Here is a 25,838-nt window from a genome sequence, read left to right as displayed (position 1 = left end):
TGGGCCAAGGAGGGAAGCCAGAGCGGCCCTAGCTGGGTTTTTGTGTGCCGCCGCCCCCCCCCCCCCCCCCCCCCCCCCCCCCCCGTGAAGGGCCTGCGTTTCATTTTTCGAGCCTGGCCTATTCCCTTATGTGGCTCCTGACCTTGATTAAAGGGCATGTCGGAGGAGCTTGCCTGTGGTGGCAGTCCTGCAGCCCACAGCCCATTATAGCCTAGCGACCTGTTCTAGGGCGCTAAGTCCTGCTGGCAGTGGCCTAAGAGTAACCCCGCAAAAGAAGCCCTTTGTTGTCCTTTCCCTGGTGGAGATGGGGTCTGACTGCAGGGCAGAGTGTCTCGGCATCTTGCTCCCAGAGAATAGCTACATGAGTGTTTCCCATGAGCTGATTAGAACCCAGAGCCCCAGGCCCATCACAGACCTGCTGAAGCAGAAGACACATTTCACCAGGATCCTTGGGTATTTGTTTGCAGTTAGAGCAGTCATCTTAGCAAGCCCAAGCAAGGGTTCTCGCTGAGTCTCACTCGCCGTCTTTCTGAGTGGGCAACTCTCCCAGCCTACTGCCTCCCTCTCTGAGCCTTCTTCCTCCCTCCCAGAGCCTTCACAAACATTCTCCCTCGCTGAGCCCCAGCCTCCGTCCTTTTTTTTTTTTTAGCTTCCCCTTCTCTCTCTGAGTAGCAAAGACCCCCACCCGCACCCCCGCAACTTCCACTGGTTCTTTCCCCAGTATTTCTTCCTGAGTTTCCAACCTTAGTGTTGTCCCTGTCTGAGCCTCCCCATCAGCGTCCTCCTTCTCTGAGCACCCCCCACCCCACAAGCAAGTTCCCTCTGATCCTTTCCCCAGAATTTTCCCTGAGTCTCCCACCTTAGTATTGTCCCTCTCTGAGCCCCCATCCTCCCTCTCTGAGCTTTCTTTCCAGCATTCTTTTCTGACCCCCTCAGCATCCTCCCTGTGCCTCTCCTCAGTCTCTGAGCCCTCCCTTTTGCACACTCCCTCTCTAAGCCTACCCCCACCTCTCTGAGCCTCTGCCCCTTTATGTTTGCCCCACGCAGCGGCAGCGCGTTCCCAGATCACACTGGGGGAATCTGAGGGCTCTAGCAGCAGAGAACAAACCCCTGGCCCTCTGGAGTTGGACGCCCAGCCAAACAGGTTAGAGAATGCCTGGGAGCCTGTGCATGGGCTCTGCAACATGCTCAGGTACTGTCTGCCCTGTCCTTTCGCAGTGTGCCTGTGAGGCCTGCTCACTCATGGGGTGGCAGAGGGGCAGGTGGCTACAAAACGCCTACCGGGTCAAAATCAGATGGACTTGAAGGGCTTTTGTTTCTTTCTGCTGAATCTGCCCAGGTGGCAGGGGAGCCAACAATGCAAGGGGCGGGCAGTGTGTTCTCTCACTGGTCTTTCCCTCCTACATCTCCCTTTCTCCTTTCCTTGTCCCCTTCTCTCTGGTCTCTTGCCCTCTTCTCCCGCCCCCTCTGCCTCCCCAGTTGTCCATTAACCCTTTAACCCCCCCTCCTCTCCCTCTGCCTCCCCAGTTGCCCCTCATTAACCCTTTAACTCCCTCCTCTCCCTTCAGTCTTCCTTCCCCCTTTACCCTCCCTCTCCCAACACTGCTGCTAAGAGAGAAAACACACTGCATCTCTCCTCCATCAGCCTGCCTCCTATGATTTTATCTTCTTGAAGGTGACACTGCAGAGTCACCTCTTAGACCTTCCCCCATGGGGTCCTAGAATACCAGCTTTGCTCAGGACACGGGTTGTTTGTCACCTGTGCCTGTCCACAGGGTTTGGGATGAGAGCCAGATCATGGAAGACCAGAGGGCAGCAGACCAGAATGCAGCCTTGAACCCCGAGGACAGGGACCCGAGTCCCTTCCTGCTGCACCAGGACCAGGAGTGTCGTGCCATCCTCTACAAGATCCTCTGGGATGGGCAGGAGCTGTTAGCTTCCAACCTGCAGGAGTACTTGGTCCAGGTACAGGCTGGGGGGAGTGTGTCCAAGTCCCAGAGAGATCCAGTGGGCCTGAGGTTCCTGCTACCCTGGAACATCTGCAGTTATAATAATCACCTTAACTATCTCCCAATGTCCATCCCTCCAACAAAACAAAAGAAAATGCAAGAGAAACTGCTGAAACCATTTGCCTAACACTGCAGTGAATCAGGCCATGCATGGGTCTGTGATGCCCCCTGGTGGCAAGTAAGCCAAATGGCAGCACAAAGCCCAGGAGCTCTGAGCCCTTGCCCCTGTTCTAGCGCAGCCAGTTTAGGGGGAGAATTGATTTAGATAAGGAAAGGTCCTTTCAGGAAGAGGCCACTGCCCCACTCTGCCTCTTTTGAAATAGCCTTGTTCAAGGCCGGGTCTTAAAAGGGGTTAAACAGGATGCTGAAACATTCCTGGGGGGCTTAGTTGCATGTGTGGGGGCCAGCGAGAAGGGGGGGGGGGCATAGAACCCTCTAACAGAAAAGATGGAGAGAATTCCAGGAAGAGAGATCCCATCTCACCTGAGGCATCCACACTTCTTTAGCAGATGCATCATGGACAATCTAGTTAATCTAGTTTCCCACAATACTTCTTGAATTTTGCTTCCTCTCTCGGACTTACTCATTGAAAGTGATTTGTGTGTGTGTGTGTGTGATATCAGAATTCGGAAGAACCGCACCTCACAGCTGACCACATCAAGCAAATAATTGGGATCCTGAGGGACTTCATCCACTCCGAGGAGCATGGAGTGATGGCATCCATGATATCAGAGCTAAAGGAGGACCTGAAGTTTGACAGCTTTTTACTCAGTCAGATTCCTCTGATACTGTTTGGATTTCAGAGCGTTGTAAGTACTCTATGCGGCCCTAGAGAACATGCCAGAAAGCAGGAAGCCCACTGAAGCAGCGCATAGCCAATCCCATGGAGTTCAGTTACCATCTTCTTTCACAGTCCCCTTCTCCTCACCTGTTGACACCTGAATATGGGTTTCAGTTCTTCTAAACATTGAATATGCAACCACAGGTGAATAGGTCAATTGCGTTTGGCTACAAATAGCAGGAGTGCAGGATTTGGGAACAAGTAGCATTTGCCAGCAGACTAGGTTTGGGGCTTAAGCTTGTGTCTGCCCAGAGTTGTTCCAGGTGTGAGACCATGTCTGCCTGAGCTTTGTGTTGTAAGCCTCCAACACAGGGCCCGAGGTTTCGTGGGTCCTCAGGCTCATTAAGTGCTCAGTGAATCAGCAATGAAGAGGCCCAGGGCAGTAGATTTGATCACCGTACCCATCTTCTAGACCCCAGCACGACTTAGGGTCAGCTTGGAGACTCATTCCAGAAGTAGGGTAGAAATGCAGAGCAGAATGGTTAGCACTTTATCTCAGAGAGTAGAAATTAGAATTAGTAAAAACTTGCTCCTTAAAAGTATAGTGGACCAGAAGTCTGCATTTTTGTGTTTTATAGGTGACGAGAATGCTGAGGCACCATCTAATTAATGCCCAGTGGATGTTTGCGATGGATATCATCATCCAGCGAGCCGTGATGGCTGCAGTCGTCATTCTCATCTCACGTAAGTGCTTCTCTCTCCTCCATCTTGGCCATACTTCCTTGTAATAAAACAAGTGTCACAGACCCTTTGGGGCTAAGATTCTGACTCTAAGAATTTCTCTGGCGCTGTATTTCTGTGCCTCCCGGGCCTAACCAAGACTAAACCCATGATCTGAAAGTTAGCATAGATGCTACAGTGCATCCTTAGGAACACCTGCTGGTGGGTTGAGAATTGAGTGGGGCCTTCTCCTCAGAATCACCATGTGTAACTCTAGATATCTTTTGCTCTTGTCCACTCTGTTAAGAGCCGCTCACTACTCAAGTTGATTCTTTCTGTGGTAACTTCTTCCTGCAAAGGAAGATGTGTAACACTTGTGTTGACACTGCCATTTCCTCTCTGGATTTCACTCCTTCCCTGTCTTTTGCCTGCTCCCCTGAATGCATGGGAGCCCAGCTCAGCTTTAACTTCCGAGAGCAGCTCTTTCATCCCCGGGACCGCATTACTCCCGGCTCTGGGGGTGATGACTTTTGCACTGCCAAGAACTGAGTGAAGTAGTTCCTCCCCATTGTTAAAATCAGTCCCAATCCAGCATTGCATTGGCAGGGCCAGCAACCCTGGTGGGTACACGAGGCTCTGGTCCTGTTGAACCGTGGTCCTTTCTTCTTCCTCCATGACTGCGTAGAGCTCCGAGCCCACTTTGAGCCCATCTTGGAAATAGAAAGGATGGAAGAGGACCCAGATGAGACGGACCAGGATGGTCCCCCAGCAGACCCACCTGGAAGTGAAGCACAGGCAGTACCCGGAGGTACCAGACCCACCTCAACACTTGTCCGGGAAGCCCAGCGCCAGGAGCTCGAGCGGGACCTGAGCCTCCAGCTGGACCGTCTGAGGAAGGAGACCGGCAGGTCAGTAAGGGTGGGACAAGGACCTGAACCAGCAAGGCAACTGATTTAGTTGAGTGCTTCACCCAGGTCTCAGAAAAGAATTCTTCACCACCAGGGAACTGGGCAAATTAAATTTTATATTGGAAATCCAGGCCGCACAGCACTTACGTCATATTAAAGGCAGCAGCATCTTGGAGTTTTCTGTTTTTTTGCCAAATAGGAACCCTGGCATGGCCTGTGGGTACAGTGGACATCTACAGCCCACTCCTACAGAAGTAGCCAAGTTGGGTACTGGTCAGCACTCACTATGGCATTTGGCCAATAACCATGGCCCCAAAGAAGTTTGCCCTTACCTCTTTGAATCTCTTCCTTGTGGTTTGTCAGGATTCCCTCAGCAGGCATTCGTGGACTGCTTTCCAGGCCAAGGGACCCTGGCACTGTTAGAGCCGGTCTGTTTTATTTCCTTCCTGGCACATAGTAGGTGCTTAAAATTATTAGAAAAGTAAAATGATTCCTGTTTGCACTGGAGAAATCCTTTCAGTGGATTTATGAAAAGTATAAGCCACAGCTATAGCGAATTAGTTGGTATTGGTTCCAAATGATGCCTTTTTAACCCCATGATCATCCATAAAGTTGATATTTAATGGGGAGACATAAGGTGCCAAGTGTACATATTTGGGAAGAGAAGCTGTATACACCCAGAGGGATCTCTAACGTTGAATCTTAGGCAGATCTAATCATTTCTTTTTAGGAAGATCTGGAATCTCAATGAGCTAGTGGTGGTGGCATAATTTTTGAAGTTTTTGAAATATGACAGACGTGAATGTTGATAGTAATACTTAGCACTTTGATAAACATGAAATCGCTACAAAGCATGACCGTCCTCGCAGTATAAAGGTGCTTTAGCTGCGTTTGGGGCAGAGCAGGAAGATGGTACCTACTGCCCAAATTGCCTAGGAATAGTCGGTATGAGCTTCTACCTCCTCAGCTTAGTCCCCTAAGAAGAGGAAAAAGCCTGACCACTAGTTCCAGTGACTTAATCTGACTTAGGGAGATAAATTCTGGCTGAGTTCCGCTGGGCTATCTTGGTTCATGGTACATTTTGAGAAAAAATATACTCCTGCCCTGAGCTCTAATCCTTTTTCCCCCAAAGGGAGGAAACCGGGAATTTACCCATGTACAGACTGCTCACGAAACTTCGAAGAAACTAGATTGACCATTGGGATTGTGCCTTTCTCTCAATCTCTGTTAAATACATATTTGAGTTGAATGGTGTTAAGACTCTTTGGAATGATGGCTTTTTTTTTTTTAAAACCAGACTCTTGAAAAGCCTACTTCAAACAGAGAGAGCATACCAGAATCTCGTACAGCAAACCCCAATACAGAAAACTCAAGAACTGTGCCACTCTCTGTCACAATTAAGCTCTAATGGTGAGTGACTTTCAACTTGCTCTGACTTATGTCTGTGTGAGAGACCATTTAACAGCTAATATTCTAGCCCTAGCCAGTTTTGCTCAGTGGATAGAGCATCAGCCTACAGACCAAAGGGTCCCAGGTTCAATTCCAGTCAAGGGTATGTTCCTTGGTTGCAAACTCCTCCCCGGCCTTGGCCGGGGCTCCTGCAGGAGGCAACCAATTGATGTTTCCGTCTTTTCTCTTTCCCACTCTCCCCGAAAATAAACGGGGAAAAATCCTTGAGTGAGGATTAACATAAATAAAAGCTATTATTCTAGTTAACTGTGACATTATTGAGATTATTCTCTAATTAACAACTAAGTAAGTATTCCTGTAGATTCCGGAATACTAATCAATAACACAAAAAGGAATTACTGTTACATTAAAAGCAGAATAAATCACAAAAGTGTTAAGCTAAGTGAAAGCAGCCACATTCAAAAGGCTATATACTATGACTCCATAAATATAGACTATTTACACAATATTCTGTTAAAGGCAAATCTATAAGGACAGAAAACAAGTCAGAATGGGGAGGGAACAGAGGTGATTGATTACAAAAGATGTGGCTCCTTGCTACACATCTTTGGGTGGACATTTCTGTATCTTGATTGTGACAGTATCCGATAACAAGACTTCACTGCATACCTAAAAGTGGGTCATTTACTGTTTGTTACACCTCAGTAAACCTGCTTTGCCCATTCTGTGCTGCTTACAAAAGGGCTACAGCTATCTCTTGGAATGTGAATGGATGAGGTCTGAGGCAAAATATCACTAAAAATATATTTCCTCCCTTGATTTCCAGTGCAGTTAGGGATGTGACTCCTGAGAAAAGACATTTTAAAGATGGGAGTAAGTATTTAAAGTGATACATAACCAAGTTCCAAACTAGCTAAAGGTCACAGGTAAGGATTATTTGACTCTGGACTATTGTACACTGTGTACCAGAGCAGCTGAGCCAGGCTCAATCCATTTCCTTTTCACATTACATTTACATTCTCAAATAATTTCCTTGTCACTGTTGAAGTTTTATTGTTACACATCAATATATAATAACACAAACTTCTAATTACTACAGAGAACCCAGCATCATCTTATGGGCAGAGAACATATCAAGAGCTTGTAGACTGGTTGCAAATGCAAGGAGCAGATACAAATACTATTGAAAAGGTAAATTTATACATAATCCTAAAAAAACAATCCTATGCTATAATTACAAAGGTGCTTACCTCCTATGCATTTGATCTTTATTTCAGATTGTTAAAGAAGGTTACAAACTTTCTGATATTCTTAATGACATCACTAAGGAGGAACTCAGATATCTTGGTCTGCGGTAAGAACAGCCTCAGAACACTTTATACAATAGAGATAAACTTTTTTCATGTAATTATGTACAATAGAGAAAAACTTTTTTCATGTGATTATGCTTTTAAATACAGTAGTAGAAAACAAACTGCTGCTACCTTTCTCCCTTCATTGAACATAATTCCTTTTTCTATGGTTTAGAAAACTCTAAACTCTGCAGTTTTCCCAGGTTCAAGTTGGAAGTAAAGCCAAGAGGTGGCAGAAGCTAAAGGCTCTGTAGGAAAAGCAGGAAGGTGAAATAAGCGCTTTCCCCGTTCCGCGCTACACCAAAACATGTCTTTAAGTTGCAGCCTACATTCTGGTTGCCATGGCATCTTAAATGGGCTGTTCCGTACAGATCAGCACACCTGCATATGCCTCTAAGACAATGTGCCACTCTTGCTGGGGCACAAATGTCACTTCCATGTGTGAAAAGAACATATTTCTAGTTTAACTAAGTTTTTACAACATGATAGAAAATACAGAATTATTTATATGCTTTTTGCTATAGGGCTTCTAAAGTATTCTGTGAAGAGTTTTTTGAACTCTAAAGAAAACTTTTCTTTTTGTTTCATAGTGGTGGGCTCCTCTGCAGGCTCTGGAGTGAAGTCTCCCAGTACAGAAGACGGAGGCAGGGGGCCCCAGCAACCCAAGATAAGGCTTAATCAGTCAGAGTGAGCAAGGAGCTCACATCTTTGTTGTTAAATTTCTCACACAGACACACGTAAAACACCACGAATAATTTAAAAACTTGAAGTTCTAAAGAGTTAGAGGACATCTTTGTTGTTAAAAGTTTCTCATACAGACACACATGTTACCATGAACAATTTTAAAAGTTCTAAATAGTTAATAAAATGTTTTCACTGGCTTTCATGTTTTATGTCTCTGTTTTATCAACATTTTAAAGGTGAGTAGAACGGTATGTATTGTGAGGACAGTAATGTGAGCCACAGTTCTGACATCGAGTATTATGGAATTCTTAAAAATGAATTTTAATTTGCTTCAATGAAAAACACCAGCACACCCTATATAGCACTAGCTGCAAAGATAAAACAATGGGTGTTTTAGCAAAAAGGCTGGGAATCACTGTTTTAGGTTATAAGTTAACAGTAACTGGTTAATTGCACTTTAAGTTATTTGACCTTTGAAATGATTGTGAAGTAGTCCTATTTAAAAATGGAACTGTCCTTCTACCCACTGCCTGGTTATGGTAAATGTTGTTTTACAGGTGTGTGTGTGTGTGTGCATTAATGTGCGCTGTTGTTAGCTGTGAGGTTGGGGCCAGACAGGGGAATGAGCCCCCCCACCAACAATAAAGTAGCAGAATTGGACAGGCATACAAAGAATTGTTTTTCCTTTCAGTAACTAAAAAGTACCTGTTAAAATAGTATACAAACAAGATTAAATAGAATTGTTTTAAGGAAATAATCTGAGAAAGTTAAGCAAAGTCTGTTACCTATTTAGACCTATGTATAAACTGCATGCAATTACTACCTTAATCTACATATATCCTATGGGTGAGAACAAGAGCTCCTTACAGTTGCTGTCAGCCCACTGAAGATGTAACCATCCATTACATGCAGTGTCCCATTAACTGATGGACTTAAACTTAATCCACTGATTGGCACCCCGAACTTCAAAAGGTGGCTCGTTGGAGTAGATGTGATAGCCTAGTTCTTCCAAAGGTGGTTCAGGATCAGCTGTAGCAAATTGGGCAGCATCCTCAATTTCTTTCCTCACTTCGACATCAATTTCCTAAAATCAGATTACAGTTCAAGATTAAATAAACAGTGTAAATATCAAGTAGTTATACTCTGATCCTGTTGCTAATATAACTACAATTTTTCTAGTACTAATAAATAGCTGCTACAAAGATGTTATTTAACTGACACAATGACAGGAATATTTTATAGTGCAGATATCAATATTTAAAGTAATTGTATAGCCAAAACCGGTTTGGTTCAGTGGATAGAGCATCGGCCTGCAGACTGAAAAGTCCCAGGTTCGATTCTGGTCAAGGGCATGTACCTTGGTTGTGGGCACATCCCCAGTAGGGTGTGTGCAAGAGGCAGCTGATCGATGTCTCTCATTGATGTTTCTCTCTATCCCTCTCTGTAAAAACTCAATAAAATATTTTAATATATCTCAGCCAGTGAGGCTCAGTGGACCTATGAAATAGGTCAGGGCACATGTCCGGGTGTCAGGCTCGATCCCAAGTAGGGGACGTGCAGGCTATTGATTATTCTCATCAGTGATGTTTTTTTAATCTCCTCTCCCTTTCTCTCTCTGAAGTCAATAAAAATGTTTTTAAAGTACTATACACGCGTGCACATGCGCGCACACATATATCCTAGTGTGGAAACACGAATACAAAATAAAAATAATTACCAAACTATATTTCTAGGAAAAAATAATTGTGCTCTTGGGAAGTTTGAACAGGCTTTGGCCAATATGACTAATGTTCTGTGATAACAGATACTTTCCCAAAAGGTAGTTCCTGAGGCGTGGCAGTTACTTTTGTGTGTAGAAATATCAATTGCTCAGAAAGGAAAGCCCACTTTTAAACCACCAAGAGTAACAATACCTTTAATTCTTCAACACTGGCAAGATTGCTGTTCACCATTCTATCCTTGAGAAGCATGATGGGGTCACTCTTACTTCTCACTTCCTGAATTTCCTCTCGGGTACGGTAACTACAGGGAGGGAAACACAGAAGTAGGTAAGAACAGTTCCAGTATAGCAGAGTTCTGTGATATATGGAAGTATGTTGCCGAGATGGAACTCATCTATGTCGCTGATGGAATGACAGAATTATAATTTCAAAGCATAAGAACTGAACCTGCTGTTTTGTAAGAGCTGTTTCTATCCATCGAAAACTCTATACTGCCAATTCATTCACCTGGCTTCTCCAGCATTGTGACCACAGGGGCCAAGTCTTTCTTTGCATCTTTGATCTAGAGGTAGGATCTGCAGAAAGTGGTGGAGCCTCTGTCAACTGCCCCCCTCCCTTGAGCTAAATTTCACGTAGGTGGGGACAGTAGGTATGTTCTTAGCAGTGATAATCAGACTCTGAGGCAATAGAATGTCAAGCAGGAAATAAATGTGCCTTTCTCTTCTCCCTTAAGACCCTGAAGACGTGTGGACAGCAAAAGCTTGCATAACAGGTTTTCCAATTCTTGAATCTATAATACATCCTTGTCCCACGCATCATTTGAAATGACACTAAAAGGACCATTTTTTGAACAGGATTACAGAAAGTGCATTTTTCCAAAGAAGTTGCTCTTTATATTTTCCCTTAGAACTCCTCCACTCTACACTCAAAGGCTTGCTATGGCTTACTTTGACTAAATCTACTACTCTGTCACTCTCTGGGACACAGCACTACATGCCAGAATTTCTAATTGACCTGTAAAGCTCCCATTTTCTAGTGTGCCCTATCTTTTGTGACTCATCTATTTTGACATACCGAATGCCCCATGTGCCAGCTAGAACATTTTCAATTTCTCACTTTAGAAAAAATAATGCCATGAAAGAATCTGGGGTAATCCTCCCCAATTTACTACACCATCAGACCTGCTTTATGGAAGAATTTCTCTCGGTGGTTTTATGTTATTGCTGCTCATGCTAGCATGTAGTTATTATATAGTAGGGATTTTTCAGAATACTTTCTATATTGGAACCAATTTATTGGGAGGCACTGCTTTCCAGCCAGGACTCACTCCAACTAATGTCTGACTTCAAAAGCAAGTGTTGAAATGCTTTGCTTTTTCATGTGAATAGCATCATTCATAGCACATCCCACTTTTATACACCATGCTCATATTTCCCATGACCATACCTGACTCCAGGATCACTCATGCTGTGTCCATGGTAACGGTAAGTCTGCAGCTCCATTAGAATAGGCCCCTAAAACAGAACCCAAGGGAGATTAGGCAAGACCACAGGCACAGCACACCAACAATCAATGGCCTCAAATGCAAACACAGGATCAAACATATTCTCAACAGATCCATAAACCAAGTGAGTTGTCAGGTATTTATTAGTTGACTGCTTCTTATCTGTTCTCATTTCTAATACAGATTGCATGTTTCTTCATTCTCATTTTAAACAGGAACCTGCCCCAATTTGTTGGGAATCAAAAAGGCACTTAGCATATTACAGAGCCTACTGATGTTAAAGAATGTTTGTTCCATCAGTGTTGCATTTGTCATATGATCCTATAAAAACGGCTGGAGTTTAAGGAAGAAAAACCTATTAAAAAGCAGGTATGGCAGCAGAAAGAGGGGTGGCATTTATCTTCAGGGTCACTAAGCTAGTCTTTCTCCTCCAATCACAGGTGGCATCTATAAGTATACTGACCCCTTTTAAAGCACTAGAGAAAAATACTAAAACTAACAAAATAAGATTAAAGCAATTCTCCATGTGTGCTGGGAAGCACAAAAGGACAGAACTAAAGATAGGCTGGGGAGGTGAATTTCCACCTCACACCCATTTCAGGCAGTGTGTGTTCCGTAAGGGCTAGCAACCAATCCTGCTGCGTGCAGATCTGGCCAGTGTGTAACAAGAAGCTGGCAGGTACCCTGATACTTGACCCCATCTGTCTCTCTGCTCGGGATTTGGCCAGCTTGGCTACAACCAGGTAGCTTGCTCATAAAACACTAGCTCCCTACAAGAACCACCCTTTGGGGAAGGAAGTGAATCTAGGATCTTTGGGCAGTTTGGTATAAAAAGGGAGATTCTGAGTCCAAGTGCTTGTGTTCCAATCCTAGTGTAATATATACTAGATATGTACTCTTAAGTATTCTGTTTCCTCATCTGCAAAACAGTAATAACCTAATTGAGAGTTGTGCCAATTAATACTTAAAAAATACTTAGTGCACACTGAAACCGGTTTGGCTCAGTGGATAGAACGTCGGCCTGCGGACTGAAGGGTCCCAGGTTCGATTCCGGTCAAGGGCATGTACCTTGGTTGCAGGCACATCCCCAGTAGGGGTTGTGCAGGAGGCAGCTGATAGATGTTTTTCTCTCATTGATGTTTTTCTCATCCCTCTCTGTAAAATATCAATAAAATATATTTTTTTTAAAAAGGTGGTCATAAGGGACTTTCCAGACGCCCCCCAATTCCAAGATAAAGCTTTGGTCAGGCTGGGAAAGTCAACACATTCTACAAACCACTGATCCTGTTTCCATGTGGGGTTAGAGCCCATGTTTCCTTTTAGAAACTGGGAGGGGCTTGACTGGACCCCCTAGTCCTACAGTCCTGATATAGACTGCTGAGCCTGGTGGCACCAACCTCCCAGCTTCATCATGCTCTATTTTATTCTTTTCTTTAACTGCTCTGCATTGCCCTGGCTGCTTCACTCCCCTTCTTTCATTTTCATCACTGCTAGCCAAATCTTAATTTACATTAGTGCCCAGACACACACACACACACAGTCACTGAAAGGTGAACCTCTGGGCATGCTTTCTGGGCTGTAGAACACTGATTTAAAGAAAACACCTTTCCACTAGCTCTGATGGTACATATTCCTCTTGTCAGGCCAACCTCACCGTACTCTCCATTGCATAACTGAAAGATCAAGATTCTTAGAACTGAAACAGCAAGACCAAGATTACGTACTTCAACTGTAATATTTAATTTGTAGAAGACAAATTTATACTGAATGCCTATTACACAGTATAAGCAAAGTTCTCTGCTGAACATTACGGGGGTCCCCAATCTGTTCACACAAGCTTATTGTTAATGGGGGTTGGAGGCACATAATTAACCAAAAGGCAAACTAGATCAAGTGTCACGATGAAGACAGAGACAAAATGCTGAGGAAGCCCTGGAAGACTGACCCCAAATGGAAGCAATGTGGAATGTTTCCCAGGAAGTAAGCTACCAAGACAACTCTATTTATAAAGGGATCTGATTCACTTGACCGGACTCCACTTCTATCTTATGCACCTCAGTCAGTAGCTACCCTGCATATCTATGACAGACATGGGGGAGGCAATCTTTTAACTTTAAGACAGATAAACATCTCTCGAAATCTCTAGCCCAGAGGCCACAGATCAAGTCTTACCTTTCCAGCCCTACAATGGGCAGCTGCAAACTTTGTTGCCTCCCGGACACACAGGACATCCATTCCATCCACCTGTTAATACATGGCAAAGGGACAGAGTAAAAATCAAACCGCCTAAGATCATTTTAATCCTATGTGAGCTGCTCCTGCATTAAGAAAACAGAACTCTTGCCCTGGGTAGTTGCTCAGTGCTTAAAGCACTAGCTCACAGATCTAAGGGTTGCAGGTTTCACTCCCAATGAAGGGTACATGCCTGGGTTGCATGTTCCATCTCCTGCCTGTGAGGTGCATGCTGGAGGCAACTAATCAATGTGTCTCTTTCCCGGCACTGTTTCTCTCCCCCTCCTCTGTCCCTTCCGCTCTCTTACAAAAATCGATGAGAAAAATATCCTCAGGTGAGGATTAAAAAAAAACACACCCAAAAATACAACTCTTCAATCTGTCTGAAATGGTCAAGTACACACCCACACAGAGCACTGAGCCATGAAGGTGTCCTTACCCTCATCCCAGGAATGAAGTCGCCCCTCTTGTAGTAATCCGTGCTGGCTGCTGCTCTCTCAACAGACGTTCCCATCCCGTAGCGGTTATTTTCACAGATGAAAATACAAGGCAATTTCCACAAAGCTGCCATATTGTAAGCTTCAAATATCTGACCCTGGAAGCATGCATAAGAAGTTCAAGTGAGGTCACTTTGCTGTTTTTCTCAGATTTCATCCTACCTGACAGAAAGCTTTCATAAAATATAAAAAGCTGCATCTACAACGAAGCTTCTGCGGAAAGGTGTGTGTGTGTGTGGGGGGGGGTCGCAGATGCAGCAAGCATCATGTTTTCCAATTAAGGGATATGAAAAGCAAACACCACTTATTTCTGTGGGGCCAAGGCAGTATATAGACCAGAGAAAAGAGGAACACATAAAAATGTGTGGCTACCTAGTTTTATGCTTTACTGTAAGTTCTAAGAGACTCACTGGATAACCAGTGACCCAGTATCTAAGAATCAGCATCCACAGCAGGGCCTTAAAGAGTGCCATCCACAGACTAGTGATGTCTCAGACCATGATTGGAAAAGCACAGAGTCAAGGCTCAGAAACTATGAGAGGAGTTTGACAATGCCAAGGCCTTCCAGAGACTGAATCAGTACATCACGGTACTGGTTTAAGAATTGGTTTGCAATGGGTTTAAATATTAAAAGGTCCACAAAGCACTAAGGTATAGTAAAGGAAAGCTCCCTCACAGGAGCGCATCCCTATAAAGCACTTATAAAATATGCCAAGAGGCGAATCTCTAATCTGGCCATAAAACCCAAATTTACCTTGTCTATTTTAACCAGTAAATAATATCTTCTCTATAAACTGACCTAAGAATAGTCAACACTTTGAAAGAGGCCCACACTCACCTGGTTAGCAGCGCCATCGCCATACAAAGTCAAACAGACCTCATCTTTTCCATTATACTTGCAGGCCAGAGCAATCCCAGCTCCCAGGGGCACCTAGTATTAAGGACAACCAAGAAAGAAAGTACAGAAATCCACAAGGGGAGAAATTAATGCTCTGAATTTTAACTCTTCACCAGAAATTGAGATAGAAATTATTCCATCACTACAAACTCTCCCTACCCCAATCCTATCTATGCTTACTCTAACCTTATTATTAGAAATAAAGCAAGAGAGTAAGGTAATTACTATACTCTCAAATATTAAGCAATAATATTTCTGAACTCAAAGATCCAACTAATTATGAGGCAAAAAAATAAAACCTAGACATAAAAACAAACATATTGTAGAAATCTCAATATATCAGAAAGTAAACCAAACAATCTCGATATGATTTTATGCTGTTACTTCTTCATTATTCACTAACTGATAGAAACACGAAGTTAGCATAGGCACTCTAAGTAAGCCCTGAGATGCTAATCATCTGCCTCTCCTGGTCTAGCATCAGCACTGTCTGTAGTGGGAAGAAGTAGTAGGGCCAAGTGGATGTGACAAAGCAATTAATGTACTTAAATATAAATGAAAAAGTAAAGTTATAGCTCCACTGCTAGAGGCTCTTGCTTACTTATAAGTCATTGTCCAAATCTATGTATTAAACGATCAAATGGTAGGGTACAAAGCAATGGGACTGGTTAAGCACTCTAAGCTCCAAGAGTACTGAAATACATCAGAGGGAAGTTCTCGGGGGCATGAACTATTATAAAGAGACAAGGGCCAAATCTAGGAAAGCATGCAATCCCCATCCTCAACTACCTGAGCTCCAACGATGCCATTGCCCCCGTAGAAATTCTTGGCGTACATATGCATTGATCCTCCTTTTCCTTTAGCACAGCCTCCTCTGCGTCCTGGAAATGGCAGCACACACATATGCATCAAAGACCAAATATGCAAACAAAACCACACCGAAACGTTTACTTAGGGCTCACCCATTAGGACTCTAGAGGCCAATTAAGTTGTATAAGCATCTGCCCCTCTGTGCACACACATATTCCTCCTGTTCTACAGGTCCTTAAATGGTCAGTTTACTCAAAAGGCAGAGAATATTTATATTTCTTTTCATTCAAATTTTTAATATTAACTCATAGGAGTTAGCATCTATAACATTTTTTTAAATTGATTTCAGAGAGGAAGTGAGAGGGAGACAAATAGAAACATCAATAATGAAAGAGAATCACTGACTGGCTGCCTCCTGCACACCCCTATTGGAGATCAAGCCTGCAACCCAGACATGTGCCCTTGACCAGAATCGAACCCGGGACCCCTCATTCTACAGACTGACACTCTATCCACTGAGCCAAATTGGCTAAGATGGGAGTTAGCACCTTAATAGGAGAGATTTAAAAACTAAGTTCACTAATTTCCCCTTTTGGTAAATTAGTAACAAACCTGTAAGCTCTGCGAGAATTTCTCGAACAGAAAGCCCACGAGTAAAGGTAAAGCCATGAGCCCGATAGGCTGTGATCAGATGGTCTGTGGGATTTATGCCAGCTTCCATGCCCACGCAACAAGCTTCCTGCATTAAAGGAAGAAGCATCAATTAATCAATACAATACACATTTCTAGATTAAAAGGTTTCCTAGATCAGTGGTCTGCAAACTGTAGCTCGCGAGCCACAGTTTGCAGCTCTGTTGACTAATGAGTTTGCTGACCGATGACCTAGACTAATATGAAACATTTGGCCTAGCTGAACTCTTCCTTAATAACCGCCGAAAGTAGCTTTATCATCAGAAACAGAAGCAGAAGCCATAAACTGCCAATCCACAGATGAATGTTTTCTTTGGGCTGTAAGGTGATTTAAAAAGAAATCCCAAATGAGATGTCAACATTTAAAATAGAGGGAATCTCACAAGAAAATCGAGTCTTCTGTCTTGTTTTGAAGAAATGAACAGGAAGCATTAGCCCCCTATTTCCATATGGCGCCAACTGGCTGGAACCAAGTCATGACATCCCCTACAAGTGGGAGCTGTCTATCCAGTTCACCACCAGTCCTTGTCATACTCTCTATTTTGTATAGCTAGCTTTCTTCACTCATTTATTCTACCTAGCTTAGTGGTCGGCAAACTCATTAGTCAACAGAGCGGCAAACCACGGCTTATGAGCCACATGTGGCTCACGAGCCTGTTTGCCAACCACTGAACTAGCTGGTCCCTGTAGAAATTTAAATTCTAACAACCACCCCCCTCCCGCACACACACACAGGAAACAAAGCAAAAACCCTTTACCCCAAAAGTATATCTAATGCAGGTGATCACAATACCATAAAGGCAGAGGAATGTAATGCATGAATAGATTCTTTAGCATAAGCTGCATAGCAGCTCTCACTCAGCATTTTCACTTTTATTGTAAAATACCAGCCTAGAATCCTCCCAATGTATAAGGCGGAGTAATAGCCACGAGGTGGAAGCCACACTTAAATTCCTAAATGACACGATTTTATTGCAAAACTATCACTCACCTGACCATCACACAAGTGACAGAAACCACGGATAATTTTCTGCTTATACAGCTGATCTGCCTTTAGCTCCATCCGGCGAACAGTCTGCATCATCCTGTAGTATCGGAGCCCATCCTCCCGGGTGAGCACAGTGGTGACAGGAGGGCCCTCTTCCAGCCGGTGAAGGTCACACTTCTAAAATGGCACCAGTTGTCTTCCAGTTACTAAAGTGTAAACGCTGCCAACCCCATGGTAAGATCTAAGCCCTTCACAAATAATATTTAACTCAAAACCCATAGGGACATGGCAGAAATGCTGCATACTGCTTCTGACCCCTTATATCGCAAAGCTCACTGTGCAATGGGATGGGATACCAGAGGAAGGAAATCTTGCTAAGATGAATTTCTCTGAAAATCCCTACAAGTCAAGAGAGTTCTAGGTTGAAAACTTTCAAAAAAGTATTCAAAGAATCTTCTCACTCAAGTTTTACCGAATCACATTCTAAACTTTGGAGTCTAATTTTTAATTTTTTAGCTTGCCCTTCTTTCTACCCCAAACACCAGCAAGCTGCTAAAGAAGAGTACATTTTTGCTAAACATCTCTGAACATTTGAAAGAAAATGGCAAAAAAGCAAAAAAAAAAAAAAAAAATCAAATGTTCTGTTCCAAGGGTAAAACTGTATATTAAAGGGACCTGCAGGAAAGTTAACACAAGTAAAAGACCTCTTACCTTAATTTCAAATGTAGCATCATTTGCAAAATTCCGGGATCCCACCAGCACTCTGCTTGCCTTGCAAGACCAAAATACACAAATATATAAGTATTTTTATTCTCTGTTACTTTTAAAGTCATTACTATTATTTTTTTAATATATTTTATTGATTTTTAACAGAGAGAAAGGGAGAGAGATAGAGAGCCAGAAACGTCGATGAGAGAGAAACATCGACCAGCTGCCTCTTGCACACCCCCTACCATTGCCCGCAACCAAGGTACATGCTCTTGACCGGAATCGAACCTGGGACCTTTCAGTCCGCAGACCGACGCTCTACCACTGAGCCAAACCGGCTTCCGCTAAAGTCGTTATTATTATTAATCTGTTATCAGGGTGCAGTCCTGGAACATGAATAAGCCCCAATATATTCACTGGCTTATCTCCCTTCTCTGCACTGCAGTGAGATCTTTTCTTCCAAATGAATCCATGCTTTGGCCAATGAAACAGGATTGTACCCCTTATCTGAAGACAAACAGCAGAAAGAAAATGGGGGCAAAAAAGAAACCAATCCACTCAGTCACTTTGAAGTATGAGATAAATATATTAGTGAGAAATGTATAAGTCAAAAGAAATGGTACTCAGCACTCCCTAACTTAAAAATAATGGATTTGAGGGTTGTTTTATAATGTGAACAGATTATATCTTGGGTAGGTTCCTCCTGAAGCCCCACAAGGGAGAGATGTTCTCTACAGCAATGTTCCCTTCTTGATGGTTAAGGGCTGTCACCACTTGGTAGGGTAAAAACCTTTTCATTCTTACAACTGAACATACCTGCTTGCAGCAAAAATATTCTATGTGATGGCTAAGGTACAGGTTAAATTATCGGGCTATTTTAGCTACACTCTGCCACATTTTCACATGACTTCTTTTCATGGAGAATTGAAGCACATTCTTCAGATGCCACAAAAAGGACTTTGGGCCCTACCCAGTTGGGCTCAGACTGCGGACTGAAGAGTCCCAGGTACCATCCTAGTTAAGGGCACATGCCCGGGTTGCAGGCTCCATACTCAGTGTGTGTGTGTGTGTGTGCAGGAGGCAGCCGTCTCTCATCATTGATGTTTCTCTCTCTCCCTCTCCCTCTGAAATAAATTTTTAAGTACTTTTGATTCATAGTCATCCAACTTCACCTTGGTGAAGGGTTAAGATTACCTGATAGTTGTATCTCGAAGTGTACAAGCCTACAGGCAGAAAACTATTATCTTATCTCTTTACCAGCAACAGGCCATTATCTAATAAAACCAACAAGTAAAGACAATGATGTTGCTGGAGGGAAAAAAGCTTAAGTACTACTACAAACAAATGCTTCAGTTAAGTTAGAAGTAGAGAAAGTTCACTAAAATACCTAAGACTAAATGAAGAGAATTGAAAAATTTGGGAAGAAATGGAGCTGAGAGGGGTAAGGTGACAGACAACGTTATATTTGGCAATCACAAAACAGACGTGTTATTTTTGGCAGTTAAAAAATTATTTGGGCCGGGACTGGTTTGGCTCAATGGATAGAGCGTCAGCTTGGGGACTGAAGGGCCCCGGGTTCGATTCCAGTCAAGGGCATGTACCTTGGTTGCGGGCATATCCCCAGTAGGGGGTGTGCAAGAGGCAGCTGATCGATGACTCTCTCTCATAGATGTTTCTAGCTCTCTATCTCTCTCCCTTCCTCTCTGTACAAAAATCAATAAAATATATTAAATAAAAAAATTATTTGGGATTTCCAGTAAAGATAGAAGAGTAGGTAAATGCTATGCTCACCTCCTCCCATGATCACATCAAAATTACAATTAAATTGCCGAAACCGGTTTGGCTCAATGGATAGAGCGTTGGCTTGGGGACTGAAAGGTCCCGGGTTTGATTCCGGTCAAGGGCAAGTACTTTGGTTGCGGGCATGTCCCCGGTAGGGGGTGTGCAAGAGGCAGCTGATCGATGACTCTCTCTCATCGATTTTTCTAACTCTCTATCTCTCTCCCTTCCTCTCTGTACAAAATCAATAAAATATATTTTTAAAAAATTACAATTAAATTATAGAACCAACACTGAGAACCACCTGAAGACTAAGTTATATCAGAAGTCCCATAATCCTATGTAATAAAAGGCTAATATACAAATCAGCCAAACAGTGGAACAGCCAGTTACTATGACAAGCACTGATCAACAGGGGGCAGACACTGAACGTATGAGCTTCCCCCTTGTGTGGAGTCCCACTTAGCCAGAAGCTGGCTCATGGCTGGCAAGCACGGGCAGTGGCAGGAGCCTCTCCTGCCTCTAATTGGGCCTCCAATCTGGGAGATGTCCGACTGCCAGCTTAGGCCTGCTTGGTGCACAGGGCCTCCAGTCAAGAATATAAAGAAGCCACATCAAGACTGATAGAAGAGGTAGACACACAGAACAGGCAGGTCCCACACCCACAGTGCAGTGATCAAGAATTGGGAGGGTCAGTGTGACTTGGTTGAGGGTCATCCCATGCACCAGAAGGTCATGGGCTCAATTCCCAGTCAGAGCAGATTGTGGGCTTGATTCTGGGAGAGGGGGGCAGCTGATTGATGTCACATCAATGTTTCTCTCTCCTCAATAAATAATCTCTCTCCTCAATAAATAAGTAAAATTTCTCTCATCAATAAATAAAAAATTTAGCCGGCACCGGTTTGGCTCAGTGGATAGAGCGTCGGCCTGCGGACTGAAAGGTCCCGGGTTCGATTCCGGGCAAGGGCATGTACCTTGGTTGCGGGCACATCCCCCATGGGGGTGTGCAAGAGGCAGCTGGTCGATGATTCTCTCTCATCGACGTTTCTAACTCTCTATCCCTCTCTCTTCCTCTCTGAAAAATCATTAAAAAAATATATTTAAAAAAAAAAATAAATAAATAAAAAATTTAAAAATAATTGGGAGGGATAGCTTGGCTGCAGGTCTCCCCTGAAGAGCAACATTGATGTCACATAGATGTTTCTCTCTCCTCATTAAATAATCTCTTATCAATAAATAAAAAAAATCTCTCATCAATAAATAAAAATTTAAAAAATAATTGGGAGAGATAGCTTGGCTGCAGGTCTCCCCTGAAGAGCAACATTCAAGTGAAAGAGAAAATATTTTTCAAATTCCAGACTCTACCAGTATAAGTGAAACATTTTGCCTACTATTTAAAAAGTAAAATAATAATAATAAGAGTCATAAACACAAACAATAAGACAAAGAATAACATTTTAAATGCAACTTAATCTTCTGTGAAATAAAAATCTTGAAAACTCTTAAACTCATTCAAATATGAAATGACAGGTACTTAAGTTAAAATATATATATATATATATATATATATATATATATATACACACACACACACACACACACACACACACATATGATTCTAAAACCAACACTTTGAACACTCTAAGCAACCTGTGCTAACACAACTGAAACCTGATGATGAATGAGCACGAGAACCACGCGCCCAAAGGGCACTGAGCACTGTGGGAACACATCAATTATTACAGAAAGGAGAAACACTGGTTAGCGAATTTGCTCTGTTGCAAAAGGGGGGAACTACTAAACAGGGGTTCAGGCCACAGACACACAATCTAGGGTTAATACAGTTAATATTTTAAAAAATATTTTCCTGTGCCACATATGCAGGCAACAGGAAAAAAAAATACCCAAAATAGCCAAGAAGCGGGGAGCTCAAAGTAAGGAGCATTAACTCATCCTCTTATCCTCATTAAAAATAAAATTAAAATAAAATAAAAAATAAAAAATTTAAATAAAAGAAAAAGAAATGTTATACATGGAGAATCCATTACCACTACAATAGTTTTCTCTCAACAAGAATTTCTGACAGAATGAAGCTCCGTTCCACTCTTGCTTTATCCAGCTAACAGACGACCGCAACTCAAAAATCAATTCAGCCCGGCCGGTGTGGCTCAGTGGTTGAGCGCCGACCCATGAACCAAGAGTACACGGTTTCATACCAAGTCAGGGCACATACATGCCCAGGCTTCAGGCGCCGTCCCCGGTAGGGAGCGGGCAGGAGGCAGCCGGTTCAATTTCCCCAAATGTTTCTCTCCCTTCCTCTTCCTCTAAAACAAATACCGTGTTTCCCCGAAAATAAGACATCCTCCGAAAATAGGACCTAGCGCATGGAAAGATAAGACATCCCCTGAAAATAAGACCTAGCGCAACTTTGGGAGAAAAAATGAATCTAAGACACGGTCTTATTTTCGGGGAAACAGTAGGAACATATCCTCGGGGAGGATTAAAAATAAAAACACCTTGCCCAAGGTCGCAGGGCTAGCAAATGGCGAGGATGGTGTTCAAAGGAGCCACTCAGTCTCTGGATCCCATGCTCTTTAACATTCTACGTAGCCTCTGCGTCAAGAGGAAGGTAATTAGGAAGACAAAATGAGTGGGTGGTGGAAGGGGGACAGATGTAATACCACCATCAATAAATATTTTTTTAAATGAATGGACCGGGAAGGGTGGTCAACTGGAGACTGAGAAGTCCAAGGCCCCCTTTTCTGTCTGCAGTAAAACGCACACGCAGATCCGGGGCCCACGCAGCCCCGCGCCTGACCTCCATGCGGATACCGCAAAGCCCCCACCCCCGCCCGGTCGGCGCGGGAGGCCCCGCCACTGCTCCTCCCGGGCCGCGGGGACAGAAACGCATCGCCCGGAGGCAAAACAAAGGCTCGCGGCTCCGGGGCTCCGGACGCAGTGCCCGCGCCATAGTCGCAGCCGCACCGCGCCGAGGCCGCCCACGCACCGGGTCCTCCAGCCCCGACCCCGCTCGCGCCGCACCCCGCGCGGCTCACGCCGACTCACCGGCTTCTGGGCAGCGCCCGACAGCACGCGGGAGACGGCGGCGAGCATCTTCCTCATGGACCGAGGCTGGCAGCAGGGCCCACGACTCCCTCCCGGCACAAGCACAGCGACCCGGCCGCCTCCGAGTCTCCTTCAGGCGCCCGAGCGGAAGCCACGCCTCAGCCGCAGCGTGAAGTCACGGAGGCGTGCTACGTCATAGCCCTCGCGGGCCGTGGACCAATCAGGACGGTTATCAGGGAATGCCCCGCCCACAGGAGAAGCCTGCAGCCTCCCATTGGTTGTCTGCGCCAGAGAGGGGCGGGGCTGAGGGCTATTGAGTCACCCCTTGGTGAGGGCGGGTGCAGAGCCTTAACCCGAGGGCGCCTGCGTTGGAGAGTGGGGCCCCGCCTCCCGGACACAGCGGGGAAAGCGCGTTCTGGGATTTAATTATTAAATTAAATTATTATTACATTGGTATTAAATTGTAATACCACAGAGTAGCTGTGGACATTGGAAATCGTGCCAGTCCTATCGTGTGTCAGTTCTGCCGGTGCCGCCTTCGCTCAATACACCAGACGATAAAAATTAGCAACGTCAAATGTCAGAACATCTGGTTTCTATAAATGGTCCTGCCGCTGATTTTTAAAGAGACCGTGTTTTCACAGTTGGAAAATGCTGCCTACTTGACTAGGATCCCCAAATCGATTCCCCATGTAGTACTGAGAGGTCAATGGGAAAAGCCTTTTGGCTCTAGTTCTAGATTCACATATTCAATGTGAGCTAACAGCATGGCGAGCCTGATGGTGACAGCACAGACCAGAAACACAAAAACAGCTCTGGGGTCTCTTCAGAGGAGTTCCCAGGTCCAAGTGCTAACTAACTGTGTGCCAGTGGTATTGCACCTGGGTACTGGGTTCAGATTTAGACTCCACGTTTTAAAAGGTGCTCCAGGACAACCATAGCAGGAACTTGTGGCAGGAATCCTGAGCTCAGGTCTTTATTTAAAAGTCCCGGCGTCCACCCGGGTGAGGGTGGGGCTTTAAGAAGTCCACATAGGCCAAAACCGGTTTGTCTCAGTGGTAGAGCGTCGGTCTGCAGACTGAAAGGTCCCAGGTTCGATTCCAGTCAAGGGCATGTACATGGGTTGCGGCAGCTGGTCGATGTTTCTCTCTCATCGACGTTTCTAGCTCTCTATCCTCTGCTCCTCTCTGTGAAAAATCAATAAAATATATTTTTTAAAAAAGAAGTCCACATACAAGTCAGCCCAGGCTACAAGCGGGGGTAGGAGTTGTGGACTTAAGGAGCCACATGCTGACCTGACAAGCTCAGGGGGAGCCTGCGTGGCTGTCTAGCAAACTCAGAGACCTAACATAACCACAAAAGATCGTCTGAAAATTAAATATTTAACTACAAACAGGTTATAGTGGGCAGTTATGTCCTAGGCCGATATTTTCCCTGACAAAGATCAACTTAGATCTTTCCAGAGCCCATTTGCCACACAGCCTCTAAGATAACATATCTGTGAGATGTCTGGGTAACTTGTAACTTCCCTTTTTCTGGAGCCCCTGGGGCACAACCAGATATGGTGCTGCCAGGACAGATACCACAAATTCCTTCGTTATCATTTTAATTGTTCCTGCACCCACCCAAGTATGTGTCCATCATTTTACTTTTTCTCCAATCCCAGGCGTTTCCCACTGCTTTGCTTTATTCCATCTCCTTAATCCATCACCAATGAATTTCATGTCACCCACCTATGTCCCTCCTTTGATTGCAATGTGTAAATACAGATGTAACCCGCCATTCTCCAGAGCACCATCTCAATTCATTGAGGTTCTGCTTCCCGGCCTATGTTGATAGTTGAGCTCAAATAAACTCACAAAAATTATTTACAGGTTTCAATGTTGCTGGGTTTTTTTTACGTTAACAGTGTGTTCTAGATCTGCCTGAGCATTTTACTGCAGACAGAAAAGGGGTCTTGGTGCCCTAGCCGATTTGGCTCAGTGGATAGAGCGTCTGCCTGCAGAATGAAGGGTCCTGGGTTCGATTCTGGTTAAGGGCACATGCCCCGGTTACAGGCTTAAGCCCCAGTGTGGGGTGTGCAGGAAGCAGCCAACAAATGATTCTCTCTCATCATTGATGTTTCTACCGGTCTTTCCCTTCCCTTCCTCTCTGAAATCAATATATATATATATATATATATATATATATATATATATATATATATATATATTTTTTTTATTTTTTTTTAAGGGTTCTTGGACTTCTTGAGTCTCCAGCACCAGGAGCTCTGGCTAGGGTTTGAATGGATACATTACACATATAATTATACATATAATGAATACATTTCCATCATAAAGGGGGTTGTGGAAAGCTGAGAGCAATCAGGAAAGGCTGAAGAAAAAGCCTTTCAGATCCGATCTGACCACTGAGCTGCACTGACTAGTGGGGTTGGGGTTGGGGGACAGGAGAAGGGCAGGCCCAGTACAGTCCCAGATCAAAGCCACTTTTGAGAAATGGAATCAAGGTTGGCGGTAGATCATCTTGGTCCTTTTAGACCTCATTGAGGACTTAGAGTCTAAGTCTTAGACCTTCGTCCTAGGAGCAATGAGATATCAAAAAAAGATTTTAATACTAGCAATGTAGTTTGTAAATATGGAAGACAGATGTACGCACTCATGACAGAACCCCAAGGGAAGTTCATTAAAAGAGGTGCCATAGTGTTTCCATGGAAACATAGGTCTCCTGAATCCATGGTAAAGTGTGAGAATAATGGTGGGTTGTGAGCATCTCCTTCTATTTGCCAATTTAGAAGGGTGCTCTTGAAATATGGGCGTGCTCAAGCTGAGAGAATGTCAGCTGAGCCACTAGATTAATATTTCAGGATTAGTGCTGCCTTTGACCTCTTCTGCGTGCCCAACAAGAGCGAGGGCAAAGCTTTCCTTTCATCTGTGGGTTGTATCACTCTGGGGCTGGCTTTCATCGCATCAGTGATTGCATCACATCACACATCCTTCTAAGTCTGCCCTTGTTCTCCCATCATGCAGATTATGGTTATCAATCATTTTCTATGGCCGGTCCCCTAGCAGAAGCAGCCTTTGG

The 25,838-nt window shown here is 44.1% G+C and overlaps 2 protein-coding genes across 2 annotated transcripts in view; one reads left to right on the top strand and one right to left on the bottom strand.

Annotated features, from left to right (window-relative positions):
• MAP3K15 (mitogen-activated protein kinase kinase kinase 15) overlaps window positions 1–7,858 on the top strand; it is a 60,502-nt gene extending 52,644 nt beyond the window's left edge. Inside the window, exons 21-30 of the mRNA XM_036440079.1 lie at window positions 1,048–1,192; window positions 1,776–1,965; window positions 2,633–2,818; window positions 3,429–3,534; window positions 4,196–4,308; window positions 4,366–4,418; window positions 5,716–5,828; window positions 6,928–7,019; window positions 7,106–7,182; window positions 7,771–7,858. Of these exons, the coding sequence (XP_036295972.1) occupies window positions 1,048–1,192; window positions 1,776–1,965; window positions 2,633–2,818; window positions 3,429–3,534; window positions 4,196–4,308; window positions 4,366–4,418; window positions 5,716–5,828; window positions 6,928–7,019; window positions 7,106–7,182; window positions 7,771–7,858 (1,163 nt within the window). The remainder of the gene's footprint in view (window positions 1–1,047; window positions 1,193–1,775; window positions 1,966–2,632; window positions 2,819–3,428; window positions 3,535–4,195; window positions 4,309–4,365; window positions 4,419–5,715; window positions 5,829–6,927; window positions 7,020–7,105; window positions 7,183–7,770) is intronic.
• On the bottom strand, window positions 7,340–22,925 carry PDHA1 (pyruvate dehydrogenase E1 subunit alpha 1). Its single transcript, XM_036439623.2, has 11 exons — window positions 22,758–22,925; window positions 17,916–17,975; window positions 17,208–17,381; window positions 16,139–16,265; window positions 15,506–15,597; window positions 14,657–14,749; window positions 13,761–13,916; window positions 13,262–13,333; window positions 11,032–11,099; window positions 9,778–9,886; window positions 7,340–8,948 (listed from the first exon to the last, which is right to left on the bottom strand). Exons 1-11 carry the CDS (start codon window positions 22,812–22,814, stop codon window positions 8,784–8,786), a joined length of 1,173 nt encoding a protein of 390 aa, XP_036295516.1. The 5' UTR covers window positions 22,815–22,925; the 3' UTR covers window positions 7,340–8,783.
• Between the last annotated feature and the right edge of the window lie 2,913 nt (window positions 22,926–25,838).

This window comes from Pipistrellus kuhlii, unplaced genomic scaffold (genome assembly GCF_014108245.1).
Source record: "Pipistrellus kuhlii isolate mPipKuh1 unplaced genomic scaffold, mPipKuh1.p scaffold_m20_p_16, whole genome shotgun sequence".
Lineage (NCBI taxonomy): Eukaryota > Metazoa > Chordata > Mammalia > Chiroptera > Vespertilionidae > Pipistrellus > Pipistrellus kuhlii.
The sequence above is the reverse complement of the archived record's forward strand: the minus strand, read 5'-3'. Positions and strand labels throughout refer to the sequence as shown.

What these genes read in the sequence shown, in the direction of transcription:
- PDHA1 (XM_036439623.2), bottom strand. Translation starts at nt 22,814, where the DNA reads ATGAGGAAGATGCTCGCCGCCGTCTCCCGCGTGCTGTCGGGCGCTGCC. An exon ending in GTCACTTGTGTGATGGTCAG is followed by an intron (nt 16,266 to 17,207) that starts GTGAGTGATAGT and finishes CCTTTAATGCAG; the next exon opens with GAAGCTTGTTGCGTGGGCAT. An exon ending in ACTTCATTCCTGGGATGAGG is followed by an intron (nt 13,334 to 13,760) that starts GTAAGGACACCT and finishes ATGTATTAACAG; the next exon opens with GTGGATGGAATGGATGTCCT.